Genomic DNA, 17859 nt, shown 5'->3' with positions numbered 1-17859 from the left:
TGTAAGCATGGGAAGGAAACGAACAAAATTTATTGACATTGACACTGTTTTAGTACATAATTTACTGACACTTTTAGGACATAAATAATCTTTAGAATCACTTTTAACTTGGTCATCAAGTGAAATATTTGTCAAAAATGATTGTATCACAGGTAAGCAACACTGTAACAAATAATATAATCTTTATATTTCATTAATGTCTCTGAGTTTCCTTCAGGTTGGAGATATACTTACCTGCATGTATAAATACTAATACAATCTGGAACTTGCAAGAAACATAGAAGTTTACAGAAAGAACCAGGACTCACACACCTTTCTCTCAATCTGTCCTTAAATTGTCTGTTGCCCATTGAAGATCATGCAGCTAACCAACCATGTCTGAAGAATAGCAGTAAAGCTATACAAGTACAGGGAATAACAAAACATCACAGCTTCCATCCAGTCATCAAGGACTTTTAAGATATTTGTGAACTGCAATGCTGAATTATACACTACACCACAAAATTTGGTGCTGGTCGTGTGTATGACAGAGATAAGAACACAAGCAAGTTGTCTGCAACTTAGGAACATCCTTCATTATCTCATAAAAGGATAGTTTTATTAAGGGGTAATTCATATAATTATCTACAACTTGCAACAAAAAATCTTAAAAATCAAATTCATTTGAACATGAGAGTAAAACACAAAAAGAAAAACTTGCATTATAGTATGGAAATGGGAGAGTGTATGTGTGTACAAGAGGGCTATGTACACCTACATTTGCTAATGAGGACTACAATAGGGAAAAAGAGACTCACTATAAAATCAATGAAAAACAAATACAAAGAATACCAATACTAGTGTTTAGGCAAATAGAAATGCAAACTGTTTTTATTCTTGTTTGTTTTGGGCCTTAGAAAATAACTCTGCCCTTTGGTGTACCTACTGAGAGGTTAACCAAGTAACAACTGTGCATGACCTGCCAAGATAATAAAATTACCTCATAACCTAGCTAAACATGAAATTTGTAAATTATAATTTGAGTCATAAGACATCATAATAGCACAGAAGGGAGGAATGAAAGTCCAGAGAGTAACAATGAGTATAAGAATGTGTGTTAGCACTGAAGACTTAAAAAAATAAAGAACCAACAAATCAAAGAGTTGGTCCTTTGAAAAATTAACTAGTAAGTGACAAACTTAGTCAACCTTATCCAAAAAAAAGCAAAGACACAAACACACACAATGAGGAATGAAAAAGGTAAATCACAACAGACCATGCGCAAGTCCAGAGGAGCATCTGTATCTACTTTGAAAAGTTGTATTCTAATGAGTTGGAAAATACAGAAGAAATGGATAGATTACTTGATACATATAAATTACCAAAGCTGAATCAAAAAAGATATAAACATCCTAAATAAACCAATATCAATCAATGAAATGGAAAGTACAGTTAAAAACCTGCAACAAAGAAAAGCTCAGGCTGACAGATTCACGGCTGAATTCAAGAAATTTAGAGAAGACACCACTACTACTCAAATTCTTAATGAAATTCAACAGGAAGCAATACTCCCAAACTGTTTGCTGGAAAAAATCATTACCCTGATACCAAAACCTGACAAAGACTCACCTAACAAAGGGAATTACAGGCCAATTTTTCAAATGAACATAGATCCCAAAATCCTCAATAAAATACTGGGAAAAGAATACAGCAAATAGTGAAGATTACACACCATGATCAACTAGGATTCACTCCCGGGACACAAGGGTGGTTCAACATACACAAATCAATAAATATAACACAACATATTAACAGAGCCAAGGAAAACAATCGTATGATCATCTTAACAGATGCAGAAAAAGCTTCCGACGAAGTCCAGCACCCATTCATGATAAGAACTCTCAGAAAATTGGAGTAGATGGTCTTTATCTCAATCTGATAAAAGCCATCTATGACAAACCAACAGCCAACGTCATACTAAAAGGTCAAAAACTGAAACTTTCTCTCAAAAACCAGGAACAAGACAAGGATGTCCACTGTCCTCATTCTTACTCAACGTATTTCTAAAAGTTTACCTGGAGCAAGAGAAAGAAATAAAAGGAATAAAGACGGAAAAGGAAGGAGTTAAAATTTATTTGTAGATGACATGATATTCTACTTAAAAGACCCCAAAAACTCCACCATAAGACTACTAGATTTCATAGGCAAATTCAGTAACATATCTAGCTACAAAGTTTAAACTCAAAAATCAATAGCCTTTTGGTACACCAGTAACAAACTAACTGAGAGAAAATCAGGACAACAACATCCTTTACAATAGCATCCAAAAAAAAAAAAAAAAAAAAGAAATACCTAGGAATCACTCTAACAAAGGATGTTAAAGATCTCTACAATGAAAACTACAGTACTCTGAAAAAAGGAGATTGAAGAGGCTATTAGAAAATGGACAGATATTCTGTGCTGCTGGGTAGGAAGAATCAATATAGGGAAAATGGCCATACTTCTGAAGCTGTTATACAGATTCAATGCAATCTCAAACAAAATTCTAATAGCATATCTCACAGAATTAAGAGAAAGCAATCCTAAAATTCTTTTGGAACCAGAAGAGACCTAGAATAACAAAGGCAACCCTGGGCAACAGAGAGAAGTGAGAGGGCATCACAATCCCTGACTTGAAATTATATTATCAAGCTACTGTGATTTAAAAAAAAAAAAAAAAGTGGGGGGGGGGCACACACAGATCTGAAGATCAATGGAACAAAACAGAGGATGCAGAAGTAACTCCAAACACACTAAAGCCACCTTATCTTTGACAAATGTAGCAAACACATTCACTGGAAGAAAGCCTCTTTAATATACAAATGTTGCTGGAAAAACTGGCTCTACACATGCTAAAAATTAAAACTGGACCTGTATCCTTCACCAAGAACTAAGCTAAAATCAGAATGGACCAAAGATTTTAATATTAAAATAGAAACAATAAATCTGATGGAAGAGAAAACAAGTGAAACTCTTACTGACCCTAGTGTAGGCAAAGACTACAAACAAAACCTTGACTGCAAAGGAACTATCACAAAGAATCAACAATTGGGTGATTTCACCTTACAGAAAAGCTTTTTTGCACAGCAAGGGAAACCAACAGAGTGAAGAGACAATCCACAAAGTGGGAGAAAATGTATGCTACCTGTACCTCAAGGGATTACTATTGAGAATATAAAGAACTCAAAAACAATCAATTCTCTCAAATTTAAAAGGCCCAATCCACAAATGGGCATCTGAGATGAATATAAACTTGTCAGATAAAGAAATACGAACAGCAAATAACTATGTAGAAAAATGTTCAACATCACTGGTCATTCGAGAGATGCAAATTAAAACAACACTGAGATTCCACCTTACCCCAAAAAGAATGACTACTATCAAAAAGTGAAGCAATAAAAATACTGGAAGGTCTGCGGAAAAAAAGGAACGTTCTCCACTGTTGGTGGAAATATAGACTGGTACAAACACTATGGGAACTGGTATGGAGATTCTTCAAAAAACCAAAACTACAGGTCCCATTTGACTCAACCACTCCCTTTCGGGGTACCTTTCCAAAAGAATTAAAAACATCGTACCACAGCAATATATGTGCACCCATGTTTATAGCAGCACAATGTGTAATAGGTAGATGTTGAAAACAACCTAAATGCCCACTGACTGAGGAATGGATAAAAAAGATGTGGTATTTTTATACAAGACAGTACTACTCAGCTATAAAGGATAAACTAAAGATTTTTATAGCTAAATGAATGCAACCTGAGACCATACTTACAAGTGAAATAAGACAAATATGTAAATATCATATTGTCTCGCTAGTGTGAGAAGGTGAAACATTTTATGTGTACATATGTATACAATAAACTAAAATAGTTATACTTCTGATTTCTCTGAGCTAGCTAAACAAAAAAATTTGTGTTAATATTGTTCAGACAATTGAATGCAGATGTCTTTGTTCTCTGGGTGAATGATTTGAGGATGACAATGCAGTGTATGTACCATTATTGCCCCAAGTGATGTGTTTCACAATTTTGTTTTAGTGTTTTCAGTTTTTTTCCTTGAAATAAAATGGGTTTCTTAAAAAAAGAATGTATATTAAGCTAATGTAAATTCTGTATGGTACTAGACTTAATCATCAAAGTATTTTCAGTCTATTCTCTATTCCATTTGAGTGGTTTGACTTCATTGATACTTTTGAGTCATTTATTATTTTCTCCCTCTGTTTAACTGTTCTATTGCTACCCTAAAACTCTATGACTTGGTTACTAAAAACAGGTTATAATTGGAATTTTGAAAAATGTAAACCATTAGACTTCATATATTTTAACAACTTTCTGAATTTAAAGCAAAAATAAAATTAAGATCAGTTGAAAGGGGCCTGGGAAACAAATCAATAAACTTTGTTAATCGAGAATGCTAGAGAGTCTAAAAAAGACTGTACAGGTCCTTAGCCTAACACTTTGGGTAGAGACAGACTCAAAGAATATTTTATGTTACATGCTATGAAAAAGGAAAAAGACAAAAAAAAAAAAAAAAAAAGATGTATATTGAAGATGTATACTGTCCTACTTCAATTGTGACAGGTCTTTACTGCTGTTCCTTTAACATCTCCCAAATTTTCAAATTAGCATTACTATTTTAGTATCATCAACACACATTTACTTTTTTATTTTATATTATGGAAATTTTCAAGCATATAAGGTATTATAATACACTGATGGCTTAAATTTTTAAAAATTAAAGTATTAAAGTAAAAGACACACTGTCTTAATCGTCCTCAAATACTGCTCACTTCAAAGACAATCATTCCACTGCTCTTGTCACTTTCTGAAGCAGTTCTGGAAGTCCTCTGGAAGTGAGTGCCTTTAGTTGTGCTTTTAAGGCCACCTTGATGTCCCTAATTAACTCAAAATCTGTACCTTTCAAGGTCATTTTGACTTTAGGGAAGAGCCGGAAGTGCCAGACCCAGTGAATAAGGTAGATGAAGACATACCATAATGTTGTTAGCCTTTCTTCTGCAAGCACTCAACAGCAGCAATCACTGTGATTTTAATCACAACTTGCAAAAGCATTCATGAAACTGTACTTCCAGAAATGCTTCAAAAAGTGGCAAGAATAATGGGATATGTTTGAAGTGAGGGCTGATGTCTGAAAGGTATTAACAGCAATGTGACTTTTACAATGAATATTTTTCACACAATTTTTTTAAAATTCATTCTATAGTTTGATCACCTCTTGTAAACAAAACTAAAGAGAGGGCTGGGGATGTAGCACAGCGGCATAAGTGCCTGCCTTGCAAGCGCATGGTCATGAGTTCGATCCCCGCTACCAATTAAAAAAAAAAAAAGTAGAGAGAATGGAAGGCATTTGCCAAACAACTTCAGTAATTAACATATTTCTTTTCTTATTTCATTTACCTCTATACCCAGGTGCCATCTGTCACAAACATACTGTATCACTCAATTACTTTTTCTCTTTATTAAGCACAAATTCTAAACATATCACTCAACTGATATTTTAATATACATCTCTAACAACTTTCAAATCATAATACCGTAACTTGACATATAAAAGATGAAAAAGCAAAATGAACTCCCATACAGTTCAATACATTAGTCATGAACAATTTTTACCACTCTATTCCACCTCCATCCTGTGTTACTGTTAATACCATAGTTCATGAAAGTTTGTTTACAAACCATTTGGTTCACAACAAAACATTTAACAAAATTTTGCTTCCATCTGCAAATCCACATCAGGTGACAAACATAACCTTGGCCATTTTCCCCACACAAACACAAATGCAGCCATCTTCTCCAAACTTAAAAAGCAAATTAAGTTTATACTGTATTTTAAAGCAAATCCCAGGCATATTTTCATGTGTAGTTGATACATAAAATATCCTTTCAGTTTGATTTAGAATTGAAACAGCCTCACACTGCACTTATGTCTGATTATTCTATAAACATTTCCCCCACTCCCCTACATGCATATTTTTGATGTTTTGACATGAAGAGTGACCACATATTCTGAATTAGGTAGATTTCTTCCTCATGATATGAAATTTCTTGTCATTTTCCATGAAGATTTTAAACTGGTAATTAACTGTACAAAGCTGACTAAATTATAGTCAAATTTCAGACAAAAATAATTCCTAAGGAATGCTGCATACTTTCTATGGGACCATATCACATATGAAGGTTATTTGCCCTGTTTTCAGTGATCTCAAGCCTGATCATTTTAGTAGGTATCAGCTTGGTTCCTTCAACTATTAAAGCCAGCTCTGACTTAATGACTTTAACATGTACATATAATGAGATCAATTATATGATTATGGATTACAGAATTTGGGATGGGGGGGTTACCAGGGATCGAATGTTTCCATAAGTAAGAACTTGATGACATCAGCGTCTGTTTACTAGAAAATGATATGCTATTTTTTTTTTTTTTTTTGCTTGTTTGTTGTGGTACTGAGGATTGTTATTATGTAGGCAAGCATTCTATACCAGTGGGCCACATCTCCAGCCATTATAAAAGGAATGATTCTCTCATCAATTTTCAAAATGAGCTGGTATTCTAGTGATTTTGGCAAATTATAAACCCATTTACACATTTGACAGTTTAAATCCACTGTAGTTATTTTAGATATCAAAATTATCTCATCTTGCGTTTAAGGAGAGCCCCTTTTATTTGGAGTGCTATTTTTTAAAAAAAGAAAATGTTGAGTTCACTTCAATCCAGATTTGCTGAGGCAGATTTCTGTAGTGAGAGCACCAAGAAATAAAATTCATGAACTCAGAATTTATTAGGAAGATGAAGTCAGTACTGACAGATCATCTAGCTACACCAAGAAAAATTACATGGGGATTTTTTTACCCTGGGGATTTTTTTTTTTTTTTTGCCAGCTAAACTGTATCACACATCAACTCTTCTTCCCTGTTCAATCTTACAGCCCCACAGGTTTTACAGAAATTTCCCAGTACCGTTTTAAAAAGAAAAAATAATTCAGAGACTAAAAGAAGCATTTTCCTCCTCTTCTGACCATAAAACCATTTACTTTTATCATCTGACTATTGGTCTGTACAGTGGCAGGTCAGGGAATCTAAGATAAGGGGTAGGGAGATGTTCTTAAGGCAGTTTTTTGTCCGTTCATGCTATAGGCCATCACTCTATGAGCTACTATCTTCTCCACATCAAGGGACCTGGAAAAATCAATGCAAGCATTTTGTAAAGCTCATCATTTCAAAGTGGGTAAAAAAGAAAAATAAGGTGTTTTTAATGCTATTTCATGTTTAGGAGTCCAGAAACATACTATTTTCAAAGTAGTATTTACCATTCCATTTACTTCTTATATGCCGCATAGTGTCCAATTGCCATGGATCCATGACTGGATATTATAAGGTTGTACATATACAGACTTTGAATGGGACACAGATAATTCAAATATATTCAGAACTCATATGGAAAATTCCACAACCAGGTAAAGTTCTCTCCACAAATTGTTCTTCAATAAACCAGGACCACAGGTAACAACCACATGCAAATCTTTTTAATGACCTGTTGGTACTAACATTTGGAACAAGATCACTTAAGCATAAAAGCTCAATTTAACTCCTATAATGTTACTGTAGCTCTCTTCTTCAAGGCTGCTGATATTTACATTATTCTCATAAACTTAGAATCATGTTTCATGCTAATAAAAATTCTACGTTTCTTTCCTCAGAAATTATGAACTGTAGATCAGGAATGGTCTAAGAATTTTCAGTCAGTTCCATGTAAATTTATGTCAGTTGTTTCACAGGTGCTCATGCTGCTGATGTGAAAACCCTCTTCAGGAAAAGATGGCATTTAATTTTCTTTAGGATAGTCCTAAGTCCTCTCCGTACTCTCCTGCTTTTAACGTAGCATGCATGTCTTTACTTTTCTCTCAATGCTCTTTCTTTCTCCTCTGCAAATGCCTTTGCATTGAAAGATGAATGCCAGAAATAACAAAGGGTACTTTATATAGTGGTTGGTATATTCACTAACATCTTACTGTAAGTGATTCAAAGCCAGTTGGTGCTTTGGAGGAGAAACAAACATGATTAACTGAGTAACAAGGAAATATTCAGATGAAATGTTCAGTGGTCTCATTTTTTGTTAGAAGGACAAAAAGAGTGAGAAACTTAAAAAATTTGAGTTCTACAGTGGTGTTGCAGACCTTATCTGTGAAGAAGAAACCAATCCAAAACATGACAGACACTGACTAGTCTCCCTGGAAATTCTATGGAACTTCTATGTATACACAGATGCAGCTTCTCTATATCTGGAGCAATTCCAAAGAGTTTAGGAAGACTCACACACATGGATTTCATACATACATTTCAGACACAGCATCACAGATGATATGGATATATCTTCAGGGCTGAGTCTACAGACATTAATAACGATTCTATAATTATGTCTTTCTTCAAGGATAGTAGGAAAAGTAAATAGGAATTAGAGTCAAAGATAAAGGAATTTTATCACATCCTAGGCAGAGAAAAATGGATATGAAAGGATCATAGAAAATATGCAGAGGATCATTCTATAATCTATGATTCTTCCAGCCTTCTTTGCCACACATCTGACCACAAACCAGAATCCTTCAGATTCAAATAGAACTGCTTGGTTCAGACCTTAGTGATACTCATTTAGATAAGACAGCCCCTGAGAATCTATTACTGGAAGCCAGAAACTGAAGAAGCAAATGTCTTACCTGGTTTTCAAACACATATGGGATCATGTAATTAATTCTCTCTATCTATATCTACTAAGGCTCTACATTTAGATTCCCTTTGATTCCTAGTAATCTCAATTAACTTCAGTCCTATAGGCATCTTCAAAAGTCAATCAATGATGCTTAAACTCTATAAAATTCATGGTACAAACATTTCTCAAGTCTCTAAGCCCACAGGCTATGACAACACAAACAATACTCCCAATCACTTAAAAAAAAAAAAAAAATCAAGATTCCCTTCATCAGCCTGAACCATGTCTTCTCTTTGAGGCTCAATTATGAACACTTGGCTCGGGTAGGATTCAGGGTGCCAGATTATGTTGTATAGCTTCCCTGGGTGCTCAGAGGTTTTGTCTGCAGAGTCATTCCAGAGCCAAATCTCATGCTAGGAAAGGATACTACACAATTTCCCGCATCTCCTCAATATAGTTTTGCTGAAATCACTGCTCGATACATTTGTAGGGTCACTGTTCTAGAATGCTTCTATATACCCCAAACTCTAGTGCTTGACAAACAGCAAAGGTTGTTTTTTAATGACTTTGTTGGCCTTCTGTACAACTACCAATGTAGCAACACACTGAAGGAATCAATGAAAAGTAATACTCAGTAATTTAAATGTCCTAAGACTTGACCTAGGATTTGCAGATTCCAGGGCTACCTATCAGGCCAGAAATAGGCTATATACATTCACATTGTATGTATCTGAGGTATCAAAGTCCACATACTGCTTTACTTGTCAAATAATAAGTCATTAATCAAATACCATTGGGTCTCCTGGCTCCTACTCTGTGCACCATCAAGGCTTAAACCTGAAACTGTAGATCCCTATGGCCAGCTGTTCTCAAAAGTTTCTGCTTTCCACAGTTCCAACTCATCTAGATACCCAACATAACACACTATACATTCATAAGCCAAGTTCTGCCATTTGTTAGGATTCCAAGGATCTTTTAGAGCTTCTATGAATTATAGAACAAGAGGTTCTAAGCTTACCCTTTAACTCCTCAAATCTGGAACCAACCATTTATTTCTCTAAGGAACCACAGGCTCCTTAGGAGAAAACAGTACTTAATATGGATGCTACAACTAGTCATTTGTATTGAGCTGTCATTGCTTCTAGACTTTGTTGGTTTTTATATTCAAACTTAATAAAAATCTGATGATAAAAAGTAACTTACAGGCAAAGGAAACAACTTCCCATTTACTTTTATACATAGACTATTAGGATAGTTATCTTCTTGAGGACAACTAGTCTCTGCCAGGCAAAGTCTGCATTAAAAAAAGAAGGAGGAAAAGTATTAAATAGTATACCCAAACATTATGTTTTAAAAGTCAAGGCTATATGAACAGTTACCAAGTACAAAATTACAGTAACTAGATTTCAAACTCACCTCAGCTGAACTTGAACTGTATAATCTCTCCGACCACCTGGCAAAAAGTCCCTGTTGAAGACAGAAGTAAACTGTGTTAAGAAAGCACAATAAGATTTTACAGAACACTCTCAACAGGGCAGAAAAAAAAAAGCATTAATTACATTTCAATTCTTACTCCTTCCTTCCAAGCTAAACATTTACCTACCACCAATACCACAGGCTTTTTCCAAAATACAATGGTAATAATCCCATTTATTTCACTTTCAAGCAATGTCTATGTGGTACTCTTAAGGTATTTTTAATTCATAGGAATTATGATGATGCAATAGTTATTCAATAGACACATGCCTTGTCTCCAAAAAATTTAATACATTAATCTATGATTAGTGACTCTTGGTTGAGCATTCCAATTACTTGGAGACTTCTTTTGCACTTAATATAAGGTTGCATTCTTATTAGTTTGATATTCTTATTAGTTTGAGCACAGTCTGACAACAGATTGTATACATAGGCAATTCTAATACAGAAACAATGTGTAGACTCCATGGGTTCAAAATCTCTTATCTCCCAGCAGTTTTGTAATTATGAACCTCACTACAGATACATGACTTCTTTTAATTTCTGCATTAAAAAAGTTCCCCATAAAATCCCTGATTCCTAACCCCCCAAATCCATCTCATTCAAAATGAATATAACTTTTTAGAAATACAAGCCCCATCTCAGACCTACATAATTATAATCTGCTTTTTAACAAAATCCCCAAGTGGTACGTATGTACATTACAGAATTGTTATCCTCAGCCATTATCCTGAATCTTGGATGTAAACAGTAGCTCTGTCCTTTGAAACCTAAAGTAGCACACTGTCCCTCATCTTGTCCTAACTGGACAGTCTATGCTCTTTCTACTCTCTAAGTCCCCTGGAAGACAGTAAGACAAAGCAGTGACTAGGTAGGATCTATAGTTCTAAACTATATGACTTAACTTTTCTATGTTTCTGTTTTTACAAAGTACTGCACCTACCATAACAAGTTGCAGTGATAATTAAACAAGTTAACAATACGAGGAATATGTCTGGATTTAAAATATAAATCAGCAAGTGTGGGAAGTTGGCCATTATTGTTTCCTCTGCTCCAACTGCCTTGCCACAGGTTCACCTTGTCAAAGTGTCTTTAATACTTTTCAACATCCCAGACAATACTGACCTCTTAGAACCCATAACACTTCACCCATTTAAATCAAAAAACATTTCCATCTAGGCACTAGAGTTGCAAAAATAATAAAATGTAGTACTTGCTTCAAAGGACTCATCACAGTATGTTAACAAATACATACAACCAAAATAGAAATGGGGGGTGGGGACTAAGAGCTATAGTGGGAGAGATTAATTTTGTCTTTAAGGCTCAAAGTTTATGACAACAAATCCAATCAAATTGAAAAGGAAGATTTGTACAGTAGTTATTGTCTATTTCTCTTTAGTAATTCCCATTATAGTGATTCACAAGAAAAGGAAAGGTTGAAGATCAACTAGAAAACCACATCAAAATCTTAATAGGTTGCTTAAAACAATTTCACAAGAGAAACAACATGAGATTAGAAAGATAGCCTAACTAGAAGATAGGCTACTAAAAAGAGTGATATGACTCTTTTTAGAGATGACTGGGGTTCAGGGGGAGAATGGGCAAAGCAAATGTTGAAAATAATTGCACAGAGGCTTAATAATTAGCACTAAGGAGAAAAACAAAATGGGATAGCCAAGGCAATTTAGCAAAACCCTGTCTTAAATAAAAAAAGAGGTGGGGATGTACTCAATGGCAGAATTATTCTGTACCAAGTCCTGGGTTCAGTCCAGGGTGGGAAGATAAGGGCTTGAAATCTATTTAGACATAAATATCACTGAGTAATATTTCAGTACACAAACTTACAGGATTCAATGACTAATGATATGTGAGAAGCAAAAAAAAAAAACCAAACAAGTACCTCTGGGGATGGTGCCCAGATTTTGGAATGGTGCAGCTAGACAGCTACAGACACTACTCCCCTAAAGTACTAGAAAGTACAATAAGTTACAGCATCAGTCTCCCAAAAGAAAGTTATTTCGATTTCACATGCAGGGTATGTAAGATTTCATGAGATTTAGTCACTTGCACAGTGGCATATAGACTTCAGAGGCAGGGCCAAACTTACTTTCCAGCTGGTATTATTCTAAGTAATCATCCTGGCTTCCTTAAAGATAAGAGTTATATAGTCAAGTGGTAAATCATGAGAGTAACAGAAAAGAATCAATGAGCCCTAAGCAAAAAGGGCCCTGTCCAGAAGGTGGTGTTGACTTTTTTAGTCTTCAATACAAAACGTAACATTCATGAATACTGCCACAAGGTAACAAAAACAGAATCACAAGTTGATTCCTAGGAATACATAAAACTAGTCAGTAAGAGGACTGAGAGAACAAATTAGAAATGCAATAGTAACAAATGGAAGTCAAGAGCACTAAAGTCAATAGAGACCTGAACCCAATAGTCAAGATATATAACAAAACAACAAAGGCTGAACTTGACTGTACAGAAGCCTCCATACTAGATTTTCCTAATGTTATAGAGAAAGGATAAGAACTGGACACATAGACATGTTTTGTAATATTGCTACACACTGAAAACACCCAAAAAGGTCTTAAACCACCAACTTGAAAAGTAGTTCATTAGGAGAGTACCTGCATCTACGAGGTCCTGGGTTTTACCTTCAGGACCACAAAGAAAAGGGAGGGAAAGAATGGAGGAAAAGAGGTGAGAAAAGGAGAAGGGAGAAGTAGGGTGAGACAACACTGATCTGGGGTTCCATCCTTGAAGATGCTAATTTAATTAATATGGATGAAACTTGGGTGTTTTGGATTAGACTTTTTAAAAGCTCCTCATGTGATTTTAAAATGCTAAAGTTTTTGGATTATGAGGATAGACATAATTAAATGACACAAGGAATCACATAAATCCAGAGTATTTAACATACTAAAGGCGAACCATTTCTTTTCCTTTTTAAAATCACAAAGTGTTAAGACTATGAAGGGAACCAGATCTAGAGAGAAGTGATCAATTCCAGAAAATATGTAACATAAATTTACTCAATCTCATGGTGCCATAAAGTAATGTTCCAAAGTGGACTTGGGAGGGAAAGGAGTATGTTTCAAAGTGGACTTGGGAGGGAAAGGAGTACAAAAGGGGCAAAGGAGTCAATCTAAAAGAAGCCCAGTAACAAATAATGAGTCACAATATAAATTCCTGTGTCACTGAGTAACATTCAGAACACCTATGAATCCATACTGGTACAAATATATAAATGAACAAATAAAGAAGTGAGAAGAGACAACTGTTCCTTACAAAAGAATTGCACCAATGGAAAAACAAGACAACAACAACAAAAAAATGACTACCAAAATATAAACGCATTGCTCATTTACTATTGAATATTTAACTGATTAGCAGGCAAAAGTCTGAAAAGAAACAGAATATATGCCTAATCTAAAAGTGCAGTCGAGGAAAATTGATGCAACTTGATATCACACTCTTCAGTGAAACAAATTGGACGAATGTGCGAATACCACATTGTTTCTCTGGTATAAGAAACTGAAAGGGTAAGTACATACCAAAATGGGTAAACAGGTATCATGAAATAGGAAGAAAATGTTCAAATGTGGGGGGCAACAGGAAAGAAAGAAAGAAAAAAGGGAATAGGAAAAAATAAAACACAGAATCCAAGCTTTTGCAAATGTGGAGGGAAGGTAGGGGAATGGGGAAAAAAACAAGTTATATCATGTATAGGTACAAATTTTCTACGATAAATGTGATCATTATGTATATCTAAAATTTACTAATAAAATCTGATTAAAAAATAGAACTAAAAGTGTGTGGTCCGTAATACTTACAAACAGCACAAGAAAAGCCAGTAACTTTATAGTAGCCAAATGATCATGGTTAGCACCCCTCACCAAAAATCTATCAGTACTAATGGCAGACATGATACACTGAGAACAACATTTTTGCCGAAAATACACAATCTGAATGTAGACATTCAAATACCAGAACCAAGTAGCAGTCCACAGAAATCTGATCACTATCCTTCAAAATTGTCAAAAGTCGTAAGAGAAAAAATTAAGACACTGGCATTCAGTGAAAGGAAATTAGGATGACATAAACATTTGAAGTGTGTAGTATAGTTAATAGGATTGTACTGTTTGAAATCTTAAGTTTTGATAATTTTGCTACAATTATTCAAACTGTTAGGGGAAGCCTGGCAAAGGGTATATATTTTTACAATTTATCTGTAAATCAACTCACTTCCAAACAGAAAGTTAAAAAAAATTTAGGATACACTAAGGTCAAACTTAACATGTGGGCACCAGGTATATGGTATCTGCCTGTAATCCCAGCACCCAGAAGGTTGAGGCAGGATTACCGAGTCAAGTCCAGTTTGGAGTATCCAATGAGTACAATGCCAAGATTAAGCAATTAACAAGAACCTGTCTCAAAACACACAAGCCTTACAGAAATACTAAAACAACAGAGAAAATCTGAATGTGGCTGGATATTATGCAAGAACTATGACTTTCTGAGGGTTCATATTAAAAACCAGAGGTTCATCTTTTAGTACTTTTACATTAGATTACACATTATCTATTATTTGCTTTAGTTGCTTTAATAAGCTTCAAGGGGAAAAAATGGTGGGGAATATTAAATAGAGAAGGTCAAAGTGTTAGTAACTACTAAACCCAGATAATGGGTGCCAAACTCTTTAACTTTCGTTTATTAGGAAAATTAGGAGGGGATTTTTATCTTATGATCATATAACTAAAAAATTGAGGTTTACACTGCACACTTGTATGACTGGATCTCCACATAATATCTTGCAATCTTCACAATTTATGTAAATAAGATGGTTCATTAAAAATACTGCAAGCAACTTGTAGAAAGGGTTCATGCCATATAACATAGCGCCATGCACTTAATAAACACTAGATGATCTCAAGCAAGAATTCATTGATGAATAACAATATTAAGGACAAATAATATGACTCATTGAATACAAAATGTAATTTTTATTTTTTCTACTTTATTAGTTTATTACTTCCACAAAACAGCAACAAGTCGGTCTATGTATGTACTACTATTTAGGGGCTCAAACTTTACAGGTTCATATTACAAAGCCATTTTGAGATTTTTATTGAGACCCGTAACTTTAATAAAAGGGATGCGGGCCCAGACCTAACATAGCAGAGAGCTTCTCGAAAAGTTGCCATCCACATGCTGGAATACAGTAACGTGAAAATGACAAGGAAGTAAATGGGTCCTCAGGATCCAGGAAAAAATATGAAGCACAAATTGAAGCTCACAGAGACAGTGAAGAGCCAAACTTAAAGGAAGAGATAGTTGATGGCGCCTTCTCCCTGAGAAGGTATTTGCTTCGCAAGAGAAGCAGTTTGAACCTGTAAACACATGGTGGCGGCAAAAATGACCCTAGAAGCATCCACGTAGAGACATAGCAGTGGAGGGGAGCTACCAGCATGCATGAAGGACTGCACTGGCTGGTGTTGAGTACAAAGGGCTCAGTATTCCTGAAGCAAAGAGCAGTTAGCCTAGAGCCATCTTGGCTAGAGACAGGCTGGCTGAAGTCACACCTCAGAACTCTGGCTGGCTCCATCTAGTGGCTTCCGCTACTGCTGCCTTGTTAGGATAAATTGGCATGGATCTGCTTCCATAGGCTGTCTGCCAATTAAAGCAGAGACATATCTGAAAATGGACCTTTTTTTTTTAACCCCCCCTTTTGTTTTTTAATTTTTGATTTTGCTTTTTTCTCCCTCTTTCATTCTTTGATGCTCTTTTTATATGAGTGTGAATGTGGCTTCTAGCCTCTTTGTGGTTGTGATTTCTGTTTTGTTCTTTTTATGTCTTCCTTCTCTCTCCCTCCAGTCTTCTGTATCAGTTTCCCAAAGTTAATATGATTTACCTTTGTCCATGGACCTTATCACCCCGTTGCTCATCTGGTCCGCCTCTTCCACTTCTCTATTTTCTCCTTAATTCATTTTAAATTTTAACCCTTAAGGGCAAAATTGACATATTAAGGACTTGTCTCCTGAAAATAATTTTATCGTTTATTTTAGATTTTGTTATATAACCACAAATCTAGTTCATACAATTACAAGTGGCAAATTAATAGATATCTCAGTTTGTCACTTTCTAGGCTATATTTGATTGTTTTGGTATCACTACAGTCAAAAGTGACACAATTGTTCTAAACAGCTGCTCATCCTGATACTTCAAGATTGAGACTAAGGGTCACAGAAAATACTGTGGCACAGTGCCAGAGAACCAGGGACTCTACCAAACAAGCAACAACTTCTCATCTCCAACAAATTTAAGAGACAGGATCTTTCAACAGACTCAAAACCCAAAAATCAGCTACATCTGGAAGAGATACCACAGAGAAGTAGTCATTACTTAAGGGTCTATAATCCTAGCAATAAAGCAACCCAACATAGGCAATTTACAAGCATCACCCCAGGAATTAAACTAAAGAAAAGAAAATGAGAAGACACTTAAGCAAAATGCAATCCCAGAAACCCAGCCCACCAAGAGGAAATCCAGGGGCCAATGAAGTGGGACAATCTGAAAGCCTCCCACCAGGTCTCACTGAAGTGGTAACAAAAAAAGCAACTGAATGAGGCTCTTAAAAAATCAAATCATAAATCATCTCTCAGATAACTGCACAGATAGTATGTAAAGATCATGCTTCTAGACACTAACAAGATAAAGACAAAAGAGAAGACCTCAAGAAAATTATGGAAACCAGAAATGCTCAGCATGGAAAACAAATGGAATCCAGAAGGCAATTCAAGTAGATACCAAGGAGAATAAAAATTCCACTAGAAGTATTCAAAGTAGATTAAGGCAGTTTGAGGAAAAGATCTCAAATATAGCAGACAGGCTTGCAGTCAGCCATCATAAAAAGTAAGATTTCTCAAAACAGCAAGGATCGTAAGAAATCAATCAAGCAGCTGATAGATGAGAAAAAGAAAAATAAAAAATTAAGACTGACTGAAGTGAATGAAAGAGCAGGAGATAACACAACTGACCGTAAAATGTTGTTCACACACATCATGGCAGAAAGCTTCGCTGGTAGAGAAAAAAGAATTTTTAGCTACACATCTGTGAAGCATACAGAACTCTTGTTGGCCAAGACCATACAAAATCCACAGCCAAGCATATCATAGTCTAGATTTCACAAATTCAACACAAGAATAGAAGCTTAAAAGCTGACAGGGAAACAAATCACTTAATAAAGAAAAGCACATGAGAAATAAGACTTCTCAACACAAACTCTCAAAGCAAGGAGAGCTTGGAGTGAAATAGTCCAAGTTTAAAGAACAACTTTCAACCCAGATTGATGTAACCTGCAAAATTATCTTTCAAAAACTAATGGGTAAGATACTTCCACGACAAAGAACACCTGAGGAAATTTATGACCACCAAACCAGCACTCAAAATGTTTTGAAGGGAGGGAGACAACAAGAACTACAACTCTATGAACACCAAAAGAAGGAATCCACCTCAGGCAAGGCAAGTAATTAAACAGAGGGAAGGGGGCGGGGGAGAAAAGAAAAGAAAAGAAAAGAGATGCCAACAACAGGAAAATAACATGATAAAGATAAGTCAATACATATGAGTTAT

General features: G+C 35.3%; 1 protein-coding gene across 8 annotated transcripts in view; it reads right to left on the bottom strand.

Annotated features, from left to right (window-relative positions):
- The window catches only part of Pias2 (protein inhibitor of activated STAT 2), a 120717-nt gene that overhangs the window by 55275 nt on the left and 47583 nt on the right, over nt 1-17859 (bottom strand). For all 8 annotated transcript variants that reach the window (XR_010041436.1, XM_063231729.1, XM_063231730.1 and 5 more), the window contains 2 exons: nt 10165-10215; nt 9952-10042 (listed from right to left, as the gene is read on the bottom strand). Coding sequence is in view for 7 of the 8 variants with exons in the window: in XM_063231729.1 (XP_063087799.1) it covers nt 9952-10042; nt 10165-10215 (142 nt within the window). In the remaining variant the exon portion in view is untranslated. The remainder of the gene's footprint in view (nt 1-9951; nt 10043-10164; nt 10216-17859) is intronic.

The sequence above is a fragment of the Cavia porcellus genome, unplaced genomic scaffold, assembly GCF_034190915.1.
Source record: "Cavia porcellus strain 051 isolate PalLab524CR breed Dunkin Hartley unplaced genomic scaffold, mCavPor4.1 scaffold_20, whole genome shotgun sequence".
Classification (NCBI taxonomy): Eukaryota; Metazoa; Chordata; class Mammalia; order Rodentia; family Caviidae; genus Cavia; species Cavia porcellus.
Note: the sequence above shows the minus strand (reverse complement) of the source record. Positions and strands in the feature narration are given on the sequence as shown.